This window comes from Hypanus sabinus, chromosome 20, assembly GCF_030144855.1.
Source record: "Hypanus sabinus isolate sHypSab1 chromosome 20, sHypSab1.hap1, whole genome shotgun sequence".
NCBI classification, from domain to species: domain Eukaryota; kingdom Metazoa; phylum Chordata; class Chondrichthyes; order Myliobatiformes; family Dasyatidae; genus Hypanus; species Hypanus sabinus.
In genome coordinates, this window is record NC_082725.1 from 61,864,947 (window position 1) to 61,881,010 (window position 16,064).

The 16,064-nt window shown below is 43.6% G+C and overlaps 1 protein-coding gene across 7 annotated transcripts in view; it reads right to left on the minus strand.

Annotated features, from left to right (window-relative positions):
- znf622 (zinc finger protein 622) overlaps window positions 1-13,052 on the minus strand; it is a 44,527-nt gene extending 31,475 nt beyond the window's left edge. Inside the window, exons 1-2 of one of the 7 annotated variants that reach the window (XM_059945622.1) lie at window positions 12,909-13,052; window positions 938-1,555 (exon numbers count right to left, since the gene is read on the minus strand). In XM_059945622.1, coding sequence (XP_059801605.1) covers window positions 938-1,538 — 601 coding nt within the window. In that variant the 5' untranslated portion in view covers window positions 1,539-1,555; window positions 12,909-13,052. Of the gene's footprint in view, window positions 1-937; window positions 1,556-3,221; window positions 4,119-11,570; window positions 12,114-12,655; window positions 12,758-12,904 lie in introns of those variants that run through there. The other 6 variants (XM_059945618.1, XM_059945621.1, XM_059945624.1 and 3 more) reach the window with 6 other exon arrangements.
- Window positions 13,053-16,064: the final 3,012 nt, after the last annotated feature.

Here is a 16,064-nt window from a genome sequence, read left to right on the forward strand (position 1 = left end):
GAAATGCTATCTGTTCACTCTCTCCCATAGATGCTGCCTGGCCTGCTGAGTTCCTCCAGCATTTTGTGAGACTACCTTGATTTCTAGCATCTGTAGATTTTTTTTTGTTTGTGAACCAACTTTTATCTATTAGTAGATTTGGAGCAACCACAGCTTAGCATATTACAGATGAGCTAACAATGAATAAACCATCTGGTTAAGAAATCAAACAAATTTTTGGCTATTCAATTTTGTTAAAATGTACAGTTGTAAGGCAAGTACACCTTTTTAGAAGACAAAAAAATGATACAACTAGAAAATGAGCTTTGTTAGGTGTATTATAATAGCTTAAGATTTAAAATTACTTAGACTGCAAAACATTTCAATTTTTAGCAAGAGACAGGGGTAAAGCATAACCAATACTTACCGTCTGTACATATTATTTAGGGTTGTATTACAGTAGGTGATGACCTCTCCAAATTCTCTGTATCCAGCTTAGTCGAGGCCAGAGAAATTGAAGGTCAAAAGAAATTAAGAAGAGCATATTCAAAGCACCTATAAAGCACCACATCCATGTCAGGGATCCTCCCACTCTGAACAATTTTCCACCACTCAGATAAAACGGAAAAGAGAAACAATCTGCAAAACATCTAAGGGCTTACTCCTTAAAAAAAAAAGGGCAGATAAGCCAATTAAGGGCCTACAGCTACTCTTATGAGAGAACACCTTCATTGTCTGAAGGTTTATTTTAAACACAAGAATGTATGGCCAGCATAGAAAGCATCTTGTCATGAGATTTCAGCATATATGCCAAATGGTATTATACACTTACCAGCTAACCAGCCACACTTCAGTAACTGATAAACTGCTGAAGGCAAAACCATCACTTACATAAACCAACCCCCAAAGGACTGAAACTTCATTAACATTTTGTGATCTAATATCTGATATTACTCACCATCCCCTTCAATCTCCATCACCACATCCTCCTCCTCTTCTGAGGATTCATCCTGTCCCATTTTTTTGGCTTGTTGTTCCAACCAAAGTAACCGAGGAGGTTTGTCAGGCCTTTTCTTACTCACTGCTACATTAGTACCACCAGTTGTAGGATCAATGGTCCTCTTCTTTGCTGCAGGAGAAAGCTGGGCCTTCACAGCCTGTTGAATGGCTCTATTCAATGTGTCTTTATCCATTCTCTCTTCATTCAACCCCTTTTCTAGATTTTTTATGTTGAGTCTTTCCAGCTCCTTATTTGCAATTCCGGCGGCCTTCTTTTCTGCATCAAGGTGTTTCTTTGATTTCAAATGGTTTTCATAGGCATTGAAGGTGGCAAATTTCTTGTCACAGGTTGCGCAGTCTGTAGCCGTTCCCTTGTTCTGCTCTTCCACAGCTGCTCTCTGGGCCAGCACACGTTCTTGGAAATTCTCAGCTGTGACGGGAGGCATGTCTGCTACTTTACGCTTCAGGTTATACCTGTGCCAGTCGGTTTTGTAGTGTGTTCTCTGAACCTCAGTATCAGTAAATGCCACACGGCATGTCATGCAGGTGTAGGAAGACATTGCTTTGACAGAGATAGCTAAAAAATTAGAAAATCCAGCAGAAAAAGAATCAATCCCAATCTCATTCTGTCACTATATTATGCAAAGAACTTATATTTATTGTACATCTGGAAGGATCTTTTAAAATACTTATTTTTGGTTGTTATGTAAAAGTTTAATGTCTGCAAAATTGGGTTTTATTCTGAATTTGATAACAAAAACTGATGGAACTTCTCATTTGTTTCTGTCATAGCAGTGATTAGTTCAATTCCTTTCAGTGTCCTCAACCTTTGATACCCAAACCGCGGGCTTAAAAACGCATTCTGCAGTAGTTTCTAATATTTTACTACATATGCACAATCTCCCATCCATGCATCTTTCATGGATCAGAGGTGCTAAATCTGAAGTAGGATGGTATTTGTGGAGGATGCGGAGTGAGTGTGGAGCAGTTGGGCAACAAATGATGGCGGAGGAATGGAGCTGTGGGGGAGCAGCAAGAGGAGATTCTTGAAGTTTTAAGATATTTTGGATGGAGGGGGGAATTCATTTATGACTCTTTTTCAAAAATTGTTAATTAAAACAAATTGATGAAATTGTCCATGCTGCATTTTAAAGATCCTTTCACATAATGATGCATGTACACTGCACAGGGTAAGGTGAATGAGATACTGTATGGTGCCATTTGGCAGAAAAGCCACATATTCAAATACACAGCTGCCCCAAGAATGTATTATAATTTTTAACCAATATCCAATGTACCAGTCACACAATAATTCTGATGAAATTTACTGAAGGACATCCAGTGAAGATATTGGAGCATAAGGTAAGTTTATATTCCTGTATTTAATTAAAAATTGGCACAAATTGGAGAAAGGTTAATTTGGACCAATGTTAAAATGGAGCAGAAAGAACAGACTCATAGCCTTGATTTAGTTGGAAAAGATCAGTGTAGATAATGTGTGCAACTACCACAGCAGTGATCAAATTATAAATGACTCACCAAACCTTTAAGCTGACTTGGACTGCATCTGAATACCTTTACTGAACAAAAAATGATTCTCCCAGTCCTAAAAGATGTACCAATCCATCAAACACAACTTCTGAGGGAATGAGTTATGAGATAGGAGCGAGATAGATCAGTTGGTAGAGTGGTGTCACAGCAAAAACTTTACACTCAATGCAAGGCCAAGGAATTGATTGTGGACTTCAGGGAGGGGAAATCAAGGAAACACACACACACACACACGAGTCATCACTGAAGAATCAGCAGTAGAAAGGGTGAGCAGTTTCAAGTTGCTGAATGTCAACATCTCAAAATGAGATTTAATATCATTGGTATACACCGTGAAACTTGTTGTTTTGCAGCACAGTACACTGCAATACATAATACAAAGACTATCAATTGTAATAAGAAATGTATATATAAAAATAAAATTATTGCAAAAAGAGAGGTGGAAAAGTACTGAGGTAGAATACACGGGTTCATTGACCATTCAGAAATCTGATGACAGAGGGGAAGAAGCAGATCCTGTGTGAGAGTGACAGAGAGTGACAGAGAGTGTGTGTGTGTGTGTGTGTGTGTGTGTGTGTGTGTGTGTGTGTGTGTGTGTGTGTGTGTCTTTCACGCTCCTGTACCTCCTCCTTGATGGTAGCAGTACAAAGAGGATATGTCCTGGGTGATGGGAGGTCCTTAATGATGGATACCTTTTTAGGGTTTTGCTTTTTCAAGATGTCTTTGATGCTGGGAGGCTCATGCCGATGATGGATCTGGCCGGATTTGCAACGTTTTCCAATCCAGTGCTATAGCCCCTCTGTAACAGAGCGTAATGAAAACAATTAAAATGCTCTCCACCGTACATCTGTGAAAATTTGCTGGAGTCCTTGGCGACATCTCAAATCTCAGATTCTGGATGAAATATAACCGCTGCTTGGCCATCTTTGTAATTGCATCAATATACTGGGTGCAGGATAGATCTTCAGAAATGTTTACACCCAGAGAACTTGAAACTGTTGACAAGGGCTGGTGTGTATTCCTTCGATTTCTTCCTGAAGTTCACAATCAGTTCCTTAGTTGTTACTGACATTGAGTGCAAGATTGTTGTTGTGAATCCACTCAACCAGCTGATCTATCTCACTCCTGTACACCTCCCTGTCACCATCTGAAGTTCTGCCAGTAACAGTTGTGTCACCAGCAAATTTATAGATGACATTTCAGTTGTGCTAACCACAGTCATAAGTGTGGAGTAAAGTAGTGGGCAAAGCACACATCCTTGATGTGCATCGGTGTTGACTTGTCAGTGACGAGATGTTATTTCTGATCTGTGTCTCCTGATGAGGAAGTCAAGGATCCAACCGCAGAGCGAGGGAGAGAGGACCAGATTTTGAAGCATGCGGATTTGTACTGAGGGGCTGATGGTATTGAACACTGAACTGTAATCAATAAACAGAACCCTGACATAGTTATTGCTCCTGTCTAGATTGTCCAAGGCCAAGTGGAGACTCAGCCAGCTCCACCGTGGGCACTGGCCTCCCAGTATCGGTAACATCTTCAAAAGGCAATGCCTCAAAAAGGTGGCTTGAATCATTAAGGACCCCCATCACCTAGAACATGCCCTCTTCTCACTGCTACCATCAGGGAGGAGGTACAGGAGCCAGAAGACATGCTCTCAATGCTTTAGGAACATGCTCTTCCCCTTAGCCATCAGATTCCTGAATGGACAATGAACCAATCCATTAATGTTTCTTAGTGTAAGTTATAGTGCTTTATGCACTGTACTGTATTGATCCTGCTAACAAATTTCAGGATATGCCAGTGATATTAAAGTGGTGATCTGCTTACGGACATCACTGCCAATTGTATTGCTCTAATTTGAATAGCAACTAATACTTTTGGTCTATACTGAATTGATACCAATTAAAATTTTCAATTTGAATACTTCTCGGAACTAAAACTCAAGTTTTCTCAATGACACCAGTTTCTAGTAGCATACAGTTAAGACTGAAGCCATACAGAAAGCTTCACTAGCGGCACTACTCTTCACTGTCTACACCAATAACGTCCATGACAGCAGAGATAAAGTGTGCTTAAACTCAAGAATAACAGAATTTATTTTTAGAATGTGGATAGGAGAACTATGATTGAACTTGGATGCAAAGGGATGGGTAGGAATGCAGGAAAAGGAATGATGTACTACTTCTAATGCTAACAAAAATTTTAATATTAATGCCACAATACTATTTTGTGTTCAGTGAAGGTTTGGCTGAATCAAAGGTAGTGACGATCAGCATATTTTTTTAGAGAAGGAAGGCTGAGAATCGGAGCAGGAGTGGGAGCCATTTTGATGGCGGGACTGCGCAGGCGTGTGACGCCGGGCAGTGAAGTGCAGAAGATTTAAAAGGAACACAGCCTTATACAGCGGGCAGCAGAGTGAGCCGGGAACAGAGTGAAGCATAAGGGCTTTGGCTCAACGGGCTTAGGCGGAAACGGGCGAGGCAAGGTAGGTTTAGTTTTCAGTTTTTCCTGTTATTTGAGGAAAGGGGGAATTAAGAGTGTGAGGGCAGCTTGTTGTTCTCAGTGTCGGATGTGGGAGGTCCTGGAGTCTCCTAGCCTCCTGGACGTCCACATCTGTGCCAGATGCGCCAAGCAGCAGCTCCTAAGGGACCGTGTTAGGGAACCGGAGCTGCAGCTCAATGACCTTCGTCTGGTCAGGGAGAGTGAGGAGTTGATGGAGAGGAGTTACAGACAGGTGGTCACTCCGGGGCCACGAGGGACAGAGAAATGGGTCACGGTTAGGAGGGGGAAGGGGAAGAGTCAGGTACTAGAGAGTACCCCAGTGGCTGTACCCCTTGACAATAAGTCCTCCTGTTTGAATACTGTTGGGGGGGGGGGGAGAGCCTACCAGGAGGAAGCAACAGTAGCCGTACCTCCAGCACAGAATCTGGCCCTGTGGCTCAGAAGGGTAGGGAAAGGAAGAGGAAGGCAGTAGTAATAGGGGACTCAATAGTTAGGGGGTCAGATAGGCGATTCTATGGATGCAGTCAGGAGACCTGGATGGTAGTTTGCCTCCCTGGTGCCAGGGTCCAGGATGTTTTTGATCGTGTGATCCTTCAGGATCCTGAAGTGGGAGAGTGAAGAGCCAGAGGTCGTGGTACATATAGGTACCAATGACATAAGTAGGAAAACGGAAGAGATCCTGAAAGGGGAATATAGGGTGTTAGGAAGGGAGTTGAGAAGACAACCGCAAAGGTAGTAATCTCGGGATTAATGCCCGAGGCACGCGACAGTGAGAGTAGGAATGGAATGAGGTGGAGGATAAATGTATGGCTGAGGGATTGGAGTAGGGGGCAGGGTTTCTGGATCATTGGGACTTCTTTTGGGGTAGGTGTGACCTGTACAAAAAGGACAGGTTGCACTTGATTCCTACAGGGACCAATATCCAAGCGGGGAGATTTGCTAAGGCTACTGGGGAGACTTTAAACTAGAACAGTTGTGGGGTGGGAATCAACTTGAAGAGATTAGGAGAGAGAAGGTTAGTTCACAAATAGAGAAAGCTAGCAGACAGTGTGTGAGGGAGGATAGGTAGGTGAGAGAGAAGGGGAGCACTCAGACCGAAGATGTATGGGAGAAGGAAGAAAAAAATAATAAAGTTGTTTGCACCGTTAGGGATAAACAGAGAGCAAGAGGTGGAGAATTTCTTAAATGCATCTATTTTAATGCTAGGAGCATTGTAAGAAAGGTGGGTGAGCTGAGAGCATGGATTGATATCTGGAAATATGATGTTGTAACTATTAGTGAAACATGGTTGCAGGAGGGTGTGATTGGCAACTTAATATTCCTGGATTTTGTTGCTTCAGATGTGATAGAATCAGGGGGACAAGAGGGGGAGGTGTTGCGTTGCTTATCAAGGGAAAATATTACAGCGGTGCTTTGGCAGGATAAATTAGAGGGCTCGTCTAGGGAGACTATTTGGGTGGAATTGAGGAATGGGAAAGGTGTAGTAACACTAATAGGGTTGTATTATAGACAACCTAAAGGGGAGCGAGAATTGGAGGAGCAAATTTGTACAGAGATAGCAGATATTTGTAGTAAGCACAAGGTTGTGATTGTGGGAGATTTTAATTTTCCACACATAGACTGGGAAGTCCATACTGTAAAAGGACTGGATGGTTTGGAGTTTGTAAAATGTGTGCAGGAGAGTTTTTTGCAGCAATACATAGAGTTACCAACTAGAGAAGGGGCAGTGTTGGATCTCCTGTTAGGGAATGAGATAGATCAGGTGATGAAGGTATGTGTTGGGGAGCACTTCGGGTCCAGTGATCACAATGTCATTAGTTTCAATATAATTATGGAGAAGGATAGGACTGGACGCAGGGTAGAGATTTTTGTTTGGAGAAAAGCTAACTTTGAGGAGATGCAAAAGGATTTAGAAGGAGTGGGTTGGGACAATTTGTTTTATGGGAAGGATGTAATAGAGAAATGGAGGTCATTTAAAGGTGAAATTTTGAGGGTACAGAATCTATGTTCCTATGAGATTGAAAGGAAAGGTTAAAAGTTTGAGAGAGCCATGGTTTTCAAGGGATATTGGAAATTTGGTTCAGAAAAAAAGAGGGAGATCTGCAATAAATTTAGGCAGCATGGAGTAAATGAGGTGCTCGATAAACATAAAGGATGTAAAAAGAATCTTAAGAAAGAAATTAGAAAAGCTAAAAGAAGGTTGCTTTGGCAAGTAAGGTGAAAATAAATCCAAAGGGTTTCTACAGCTATATCAATAGCAAAAGGATAGTGAAGGTTAAAATTGGTCCCGTAGAGAAACAGAGTGGACAGCTATGTGTGGAGCCAAAAGAGATGGGGGAGATTTTGAACAATTTCTTTTCTTCGGTATTCACTAAGGAGAAGGATATTGAATTGTGTAAGGTAAGGGAAACAAGTAGGAAAGTTATGGAAACTATGACGATTAAAGAGGAGGAAGTATTGTGCCTTTTAAGGAATATAAAAGTGGATAAATCTCTGGGTCCTGACTGGATATTCTCTAGGACCTTGAGAGAAGTTAGTATAGAAATAGCAGGGGCTCTGACAGAAACATTTCAAATGTCATGAGAGACAGGGTAGTGCCGGAGGATTGGTGTATTGCTCATGTGATTCCATTGTTTAAAAAGAGTTCTAAGAGTGGTGGGTAAATTAATGGAAAGCATTCTTAGAGATGGTGTATATATAATTATCTGGATAGACAGGGTCTGATTAGTAACAATCAACATGGATTTGTGCGTGGAAGGTCATGTTTGACAAATCTTATTGAATGTTTTGAAGAGCTTACAAGGGAAGTTGACGAGGGTAAAGCAGTGGATGTTGTCTATGTGGACTTCAGTAAGGCCTTTGGCAAGGTTCCACATGTAAGGTTAGTTAAGAAGGTTCAATCGTTAGGTATTAATATTGAAGTAGTAAAATGGATTCAACAGTGGCTGGATGGGAGATGCCAGAGAACAGTGGTGGATAACTGTTTGTCAGGTTGGAGGCCGGTGACTAGTGGTGTGCCTCAGGGATCTGTACTGGGGTCCAATGTTGTTTGTAATATACATAAATGATCTGGATGATGGGGTGGTAAATTGGATTAGTAAGTATGCAGATGATACTAAAATAGGTGGGGTTGTGGATAATGAAGTAGGTTTTCAAAGCTTGCAAAGAGATTTTGGCCAGTTAGAAGAGTGGGCTGCATGATGGCTGATGGAGTTTAATGCTGATAAGTGTGAGGTGCTACATTTTGGTAGGACTAATCAAAATAGGACATACATGGTAAATGGTAGGGCATTGAGGAATGCAGTAGAACAGAGTGATCTAGGAATAATGGTGCATAGTTCCCTGAAGGTGGAATCTCATGTGGATAGGGTGGTGAAGAAAGCTTTTGGTATGCTGGCCTTTATAAATCAGAGCATTGAGTATAGGAGTTGCGATGTAATGTTAAAATTGTACAAGGCATAAGTGAGGCCAAATTTGGAGTATTGTGTACAGTTCTGGTCACCGAATTATAGGAAAGATGTCAACAAAATAGAGAGAGTACAGAAGAGATTTCAGCATCTAATCTACAGAGAAAGGTTGAACAAGTTTAGGGTTAACACGAGGGGGAAATTTCTTTATTCAGAGTGGTAGCTGTGTGGAATGAGCTTCCAGTAGAAGTGGTAGAGGCAGGTTTGGTATTGTCATTCAAAGTAAAATTGGATAGGTATATGGACAGGAAAAGAATGGAGGATTATGGGCTGAGTGCAGGTAGGTGGGACTAGGTGAGAGTAAGCGTTCGGCACGGACTAGAAGGGCCGAGATGGCCCGTTTCCGTGCTGTAATTGTTATATGGTTATAAAAAAATAGAAGAGAATCACAATCAGGTTTTTATCACCCGGATGTGTCATAAAATTTGTCACCTTAGCAGCAGCAGTTCAATGCAATACATAATATAAAAGAAAAAAATAATAAAGTAAATCTATTACAGTATACAGGTGGCCCCCGTTTTCTGAACGTTTGCTTTACGACAGCTTGCTGTTACGAAAAGTGTACATTAGTACCTGTTTTTCGCTAACCAAAGAGGATTTTCGCTTTTACGAAAAAAAGACGCCCGCTTTATATGTGTGTTTATCCCAAGAAAGACTACCATGATCGTGAAGCCTTGTGCAGGCAGTTGTGTGTGTATGTGTGTACGTGCCGATTTTTTTCTCCAAATCGATTTTGGCACTCCTGTCACGAGGAAATCTGCAGATGCTGGAAATTCAAGCAACACACACAAAATGCTGGTGGAACGCAGCAGGCCAGGCAGCATCTGCAGGAAGAAGCAGTCAACGTTTCTGGCCTGAGACCCTTCCTAAGGGCATTCCCGATTTTGATGTGAAACTACACTGTACATACAATATTTCTACTTTATATAGGCTTTATATTTATCATATCATTCCTGCTTCTACTATATGTTAGTGTTATTTTAAGTTTTATGTGTTATTCAGTATGATTTGGTAGGTTATTTTTTGGGTCTGGGAATTTTTTGGGAATGCTCGAGAAATTTTCCCATATAAAATAATGGTAATTGCTTCTTTGCTTTATGACATTTCGGCTTACAAACGGTTTCCTAGGAACGCTCTACCTTTGGATAGCGGGGGGAGCCTGTATGTATATTGAATAAATTAAAAGTTGTGCAAAAACAGAAATATATATTAAAAAAGTGAGGTAGTGTCCAAGGGCTCAATGTCCATTTAGGAATCTAAGCCCTTGGGCACTACCTCACTTTTTTTATATATTATTTCTGTTTTTGCACGACTTTTAAATGTCCATTTAGGAATCGGATGGCAGAGGGGAAGAAGCTGTTCCTGAATCGCTGAGTGTGCCCCTTCAGGCTTCTGTACCTCCTACCTGATGGTAACAGTGAGAAAAGGGCATGCCCTGGGTGCTGGAGATCCTTAATAATGGACCTTGACTTTCTGAGATACCACTCCTTGAAGATGTCCTGAGTACCTCGTAGGCCAGTGCCCAAGAAGGAGCCGACTAAATTTACAACCCACTGCAGCTTCTTGCGGTCCTATGGAGTAGCCCCCCCATACCAGTGATGCAGCCCGTCAGAATGCTCTCCACAGTACAACTACAGAAGTTTTTGAGTGTATTTGTTGACATACTAAATCTCTTCAAACTCCTAATGAAGTATAGCTGCTGTCTTGCCTTCTTTATAACTGCATCAATATGTTGACACCAGGTTAGATCCTCAGAGATCTTGATTACCCAGGAACTTAAAACTGCTCACCCTCTCCACTTCTGATCCCTCTACGAGGATTGGTATGTGTTCCTTCGTCATACCCTTCCTGAAATCCACAATCAACTCTTTCATCTTACTGACGTTAGAGACTGAACTCCTGGTGCTATAACAACCACCTCTCACTCAACGTCAGCAAAACCGAAGACCTGATTATTGACTACAGGAGGAAGAAACCAGAGGAACATAAGCCAGTCCTCGGAACTGGAGAGGGTCAGTAACTTTAAATTCCTGGGAGTTACCCTAAAGGATCTATCCTGGGATCAGCACATGTGTGCTCTCACAAAGACGACATAATAGTGCCTCTACTTTCTTGGGCATAACCTAAAAGCAAAATACTGCAGGTGCTGGAAATAATCATAAGCAAAACCAGTGATAGGTCATTCATATGAAACATTAACTGCTCCCTTGCCACAGATGCTCCCTGACCAGTTGAGCATAGCCAGCATATCCCGTGCAAATTGAGAATAGATTTAAAAAGTCGAGATTGATTATCAGGATGAGAAGATTGTTCTCCAAGTAAGCCCATACACAGTAAAATTTAGGAGAATGAGAAGTGATACACAGTATATTATGAGGGGTGACAGCAGTCGTGCAGACTGCTTGAGGCTAGGGTCCAGAACATGGGGCAAAATTGAGAAAAAGGACTTCACGTAGAAGGCTGTAACTCTTCAAAACGTCAAATCAGGTTTACCGTCACAAGTAGCATGAGGTCCAGGTACAATGAAAAACTTGCTTTTAGCAACATTGCACGTTATGTTCAGACGTCACACACTACTACCCAGAGAGCTGCGAATGTCCGAGGTCACGGCTGACATCAAAATAGTTTTAAATATTTAATAATGGGTAGACTCAACGATTCAGTAAGTTTCTTCCCCTCTGCAATCGGATTTTCGAACAGTCTATGAATCGCTATTCATTTTTGCACTGTTTTTGTCATTTCTAATTATTTTTATGTGTCTGCGCGGTATTGCTCCCAGAAAACAACAATTTTTACATCAGTCATAAATTTAATCCTGATTCGAAATTAGGTTTCAGTGCTCATATGAAACACGAGTGACCTGACCAGATTATTTAATGCAGCCAGGTACCAAATACTTCCATTTCTTACGTTCTTTACTAAAACATTACAAGGTCAGTGTCAGCCTCGGTGCAGACCTGACGATGAGGATTAGAAACAGGGCCTCACCATGGCGACGGCGGCGTAAATACAGAAACTGTGCAAGTCGCACTCATCCCATCTACCGCGCCGAGGCCCCACCAACTCACTCACCCGGGCGCTCGCAGCCGCCGCCTGGTCACTGCCCAGAAACACAGAAACTGTGCACACAAACTGCGCCGAGACCCCGAGGCCCCACCAACTCACCCACCCGGGCGCTCGCAGCCGCCGCCTGGTCACTGCCCAGAGACACAGAAACTGTGCACACAAACCGCGCCGAGACCCCGAGGCCCCACCAACTCACCCACCCGGGCGCTCGCAGCCGCCGCCTGGTCACTGCCCAGAGACACAGAAACTGTGCACACAAACCTCCCCGGGGCCCCACCAACTCACCCACCCGGGCGCTCGCAGTTGCCGCCTGGTCACTGCCCAGAGACACAGAAACTGTGCACACAAACCTCCCCGGGGCCCCACCAACTCACCCACCCGGGCGCTCGCAGCCGCCGCCTGGTCACTGCCCAGAGACACAGAAACTGTGCACACAAACCTCCCCGGGGCCCCACCAACTCACCCACCCGGGCGCTCGCAGCCGCCGCCTGGTCACTGCCCAGAGACACAGAAACTGTGCACACAAACCTCCCCGGGGCCCCACCAACTCACCCACCCGGGCGCTCGCAGTTGCCGCCTGGTCACTGCCCAGAGACACAGAAACTGTGCACACAAACCTCCCCGGGGCCCCACCAACTCACCCACCCGGGCGCTCGCAGCCGCCGCCTGGTCACTGCCCAGAGACACAGAAACTGTGCACACAAACCTCCCCGGGGCCCCACCAACTCACCCACCCGGGCGCTCGCAGCCGCTCTTCCCCGCCGCCTGGTCACTGCCCAGAGACACACAAACCGCGCCGGGACCCCGAGGCCCCACCAACTCACCCACCCGGGCGCTCGCAGCCGCCGCCTGGTCACTGCCCAGAGATAGACAAACCGCCCCGAGGCCCCGCCAACTCACCCACCCGGGCGCTTGCAGCCGCCGCCTGGTCACTGCCCAGAGACACAGAAACTGTGCACACAAACCGCGCCGAGACCCCGAGGCCCCACCAACTCACCCACCCGGGCGCTCGCAGCCGCTCTTCCCCGCCGCCTGGTCACTGCCCAGAGACACACAAACCGCCCCGAGACCCCGAGGCCCCACCAACTCACCCACCCGGGCGCTCGCAGCCGCCGCCTGGTCACTGCCCAGAGACACACAAACCGCGCCGGGACCCCGAGGCCCCACCAACTCACCCACCCGGGCGCTTGCAGCCGCCGCCTGGTCACTGCCCAGAGACACAGAAACTGTGCACACAAACCTCCCCGGGGCCCCACCAACTCACCCACCCGGGCGCTCGCAGCCGCCGCCTGGTCACTGCCCAGAGATAGACAAACCGCCCCGAGGCCCCGCCAACTCACCCACCCGGGCGCTCGCAGCCGCCGCCTGGTCACTGCCCCACAATCCCCCGCGCTCCCCCGGGACGGCCTCCATCGGCGGCGGCTGTTTCTGAAGCAGGCCATTTCCTGCTTCTTATTCAGGTCTTTATGTGTTTTTAGGGGGGAGGGGGGAATGGGAAGGTGAAACAACATGTGTATTTAGTGATGACGCAAATAGCAGCATATGCACTGCCGCTTCCTAAAGTCACTGTCCAATTCTGTTGCCGACATCATTTCACTGGGCTTTCTATTTCATTCTTGTACTCCAATTCATCAATATTTGAGATTCGGGGCAGCAGTGGTATCATTTGTGAATTTGTCAATCGAATCAAAGGAGAACCTGACCATGAAGTCGAGAGACAAAGCCTTGTGGGGCACCAGTGTTGAGGATAATCGTGGCGGAAGTGTTTGCACATGCCTTTACTGATTGTAATCTGTTGGTCCGGAAATCAAGAATCTAGATGCAAAGGGCGGTTTTGAGTCCGAGGTCTAGCATTCGAGCCGCAAATAACAGTATGTCCGGGAATCGATTTTGAACTTTTATCGTCTCTTCAGAATACCCAGATGGACCTTTTTGGTACATGATCCTCATTGCTAACATATTATAATTGCACTGCTAATTACGTTATTTGGACCTAGTCAACCAACACCAAGTTAGATTTCAAACTTCTCGGATTTTCGGATCCCTACAGAATGGATCTGTATCCCTACCAACTATTTTTTGATCCTCTACAAATTTAACTGTTACAACTTCTCTTAAGTGGGTAGAGTTGTGTTTTTTTTTGTTAAAAATTGTATCCTTATCCAAATGAAATTATATCATTCTGTGGCAACCACAGCCATTGTGGTGGTCTTTAGCACTGAAAGATAGATGACAGTTAGATCCAATTAAATGCTACTTTTAAAATATTAGTAAAAATAGTCATAACCATGCTCACATCATGCTTGAGAAAGGCAGGAGACGTTGAAAAATCCAACCAAACATATGGTTAGAAATGTTACTACTTTAATAATACAAGTCTATTAACAATTGTACATTACAAATTTTGTAAAGACCAGTTTTCTTCCCCAGGCCTTAAATAAAAATTGGCAGCTGAAGTTGAACTAAGGTACCTGAGGCTTTACAACTTTGCTTCTGGACCAGTAAATTCATTAATTCTATGGCCTATGCTCCCATACATACACCTCTGGGATTTGAAATTGGATTGCTCATTGGGGCACATATGAGGCAGACAGACAAACATAACTTATTGATCCCGAGGGAAATTGGGTTTCGTTACAGTCGCACCAACCAAGAATAGTGTAGAAATATAGCAATATAAAATCATAAATAATAATAGGTAAATTATGCCAAGTGGAAATAAGTCCAGGACCAGCCTATTGGCTCAGGGTGTCTGACACTCCAAGGGAGGAGTTGTAAAGTTTGATGGCCACAGGTAGGAATGACTTCCTATGACGCTCAGCGTTGCATCTCGGTGGAATGAGTCTCTGGCTGAATGTCCTCCTGTGCCTAACTAGTACATTATGGAGTGGATGGGAGACATTGTTCAAGATGGCATGCAACTTGGACAGCATCCTCTTTTCAGACACCACCATCAGAGTCCAGTTCCACCCCCACATCATCACTGGCCTTATGAATGAGTTTGTTGATTCTGTTGTTGTCTGCTACCCTCAGCCTGCTGCCCCAGCACACAACAGCAAACATGATAGCACTGGCCACCACAGACTCGTAGAACATCTTCTACTGCATATCCTCTGAGGCACAACTGTTTCTACAACCTACCCTGTGGTCTGTTGGGAAGCCAAGTCTTTCAATTCTGAATAGGGAATACGTCAAAAACAAAAACAGGCTTTCTATTTAAAACTCCATTTACTTAACCTTCCCAAGCTATTTTAACATATAAATGGTACCTCAGTTATAATAAGTCTTCTATTTTTACTGAATATTGATCATGTTTCATTAATGTCAGGCCCAGCAAATAAAAAGGAACAAAATCTTTTAAACAGCTATCTGCATTTATAGCTTTGCTTTTCAATTTGAAGCAGCTAAATTTCTTCCAGGCCCAACAAGCTTCCTTCTTTACACCTCAATCTATCTGATTAACCTTGTTTCCAATGTTAACTCTTTTTGATCTCCTCCTTGTTTATCCACAGCCCACCACTGGTATCCCTTCTCTGTGATGAAGTTGTACCATGTTCTGGAAAATTTTATGCTTAATCTAGTGCATTGCCGATCATACTTACCCTACCCTCCACCTGCACCATCTAACACTTCCTCTGCATTCTTCTGCTGTAGGTCTTCCTGACTGATACTTTGCCAGCTTGTCAGACAGCAAAAGCAGAAGAAAACATTTAAGACTCCAGGACTTTCTTATCTACAACTCCCCAAACTATCGCTATTCACAGCTTAGTAAATAGGAGGTCCAATGTTTCTGAAAAATTGATCTCATTGCAGTGAGGAAAATGAAATGTAAAGGATTAATATGTGTAAGGATAGCTCAAAGTAAGTCAAAACTTTGTTCACAGTTGCATACACATAATACAAATGAACTCATCCAGTGTACGCAATGAATAATACCAGCAGAGACACCTAATGCAGATAATATGTTGCCTTCATACAATGCTGTTGACAATTGCATCCTCCAAATCTTCATTTTCATTGTAACATTCAAGATGATTGTCAATTTTTTAATTCTTCGTAGATCCTAACTTGTTGACGTAGTGAAATTGTTTTATTTTAACTTCTGGGCATATCTGGCATCTCCAAGCCTGAGTGCTTGAAACTGCAATGAGCAAAACAATTCTAAATTGTTTTACTGCTTATTTGTTACCAACTATCAGTGACAAAAGTCAGTGCTTTTCGAACACAAACGTATGCAACTGATACAAGTTAGAAACTGTTCCGCAAGTCTCCTGCACCAATTATACAGCATAGTGTCCCAAATAAATGAAAGGAATCCTGGCAATTTTCTTGAGTAGTTTTTGTCGTTAAGGGTTTTCTCTAATAATCAGCTACCTTGATTAACTGATGGCCCAATTAACTGGAATCCACTGTATACAGTACTTGAACTATACTGTCCTTTTTCTTATTTATATAAGGATTGTATAGCAACAGTCTGCAAGTGGGTCTAAATAATTTTAG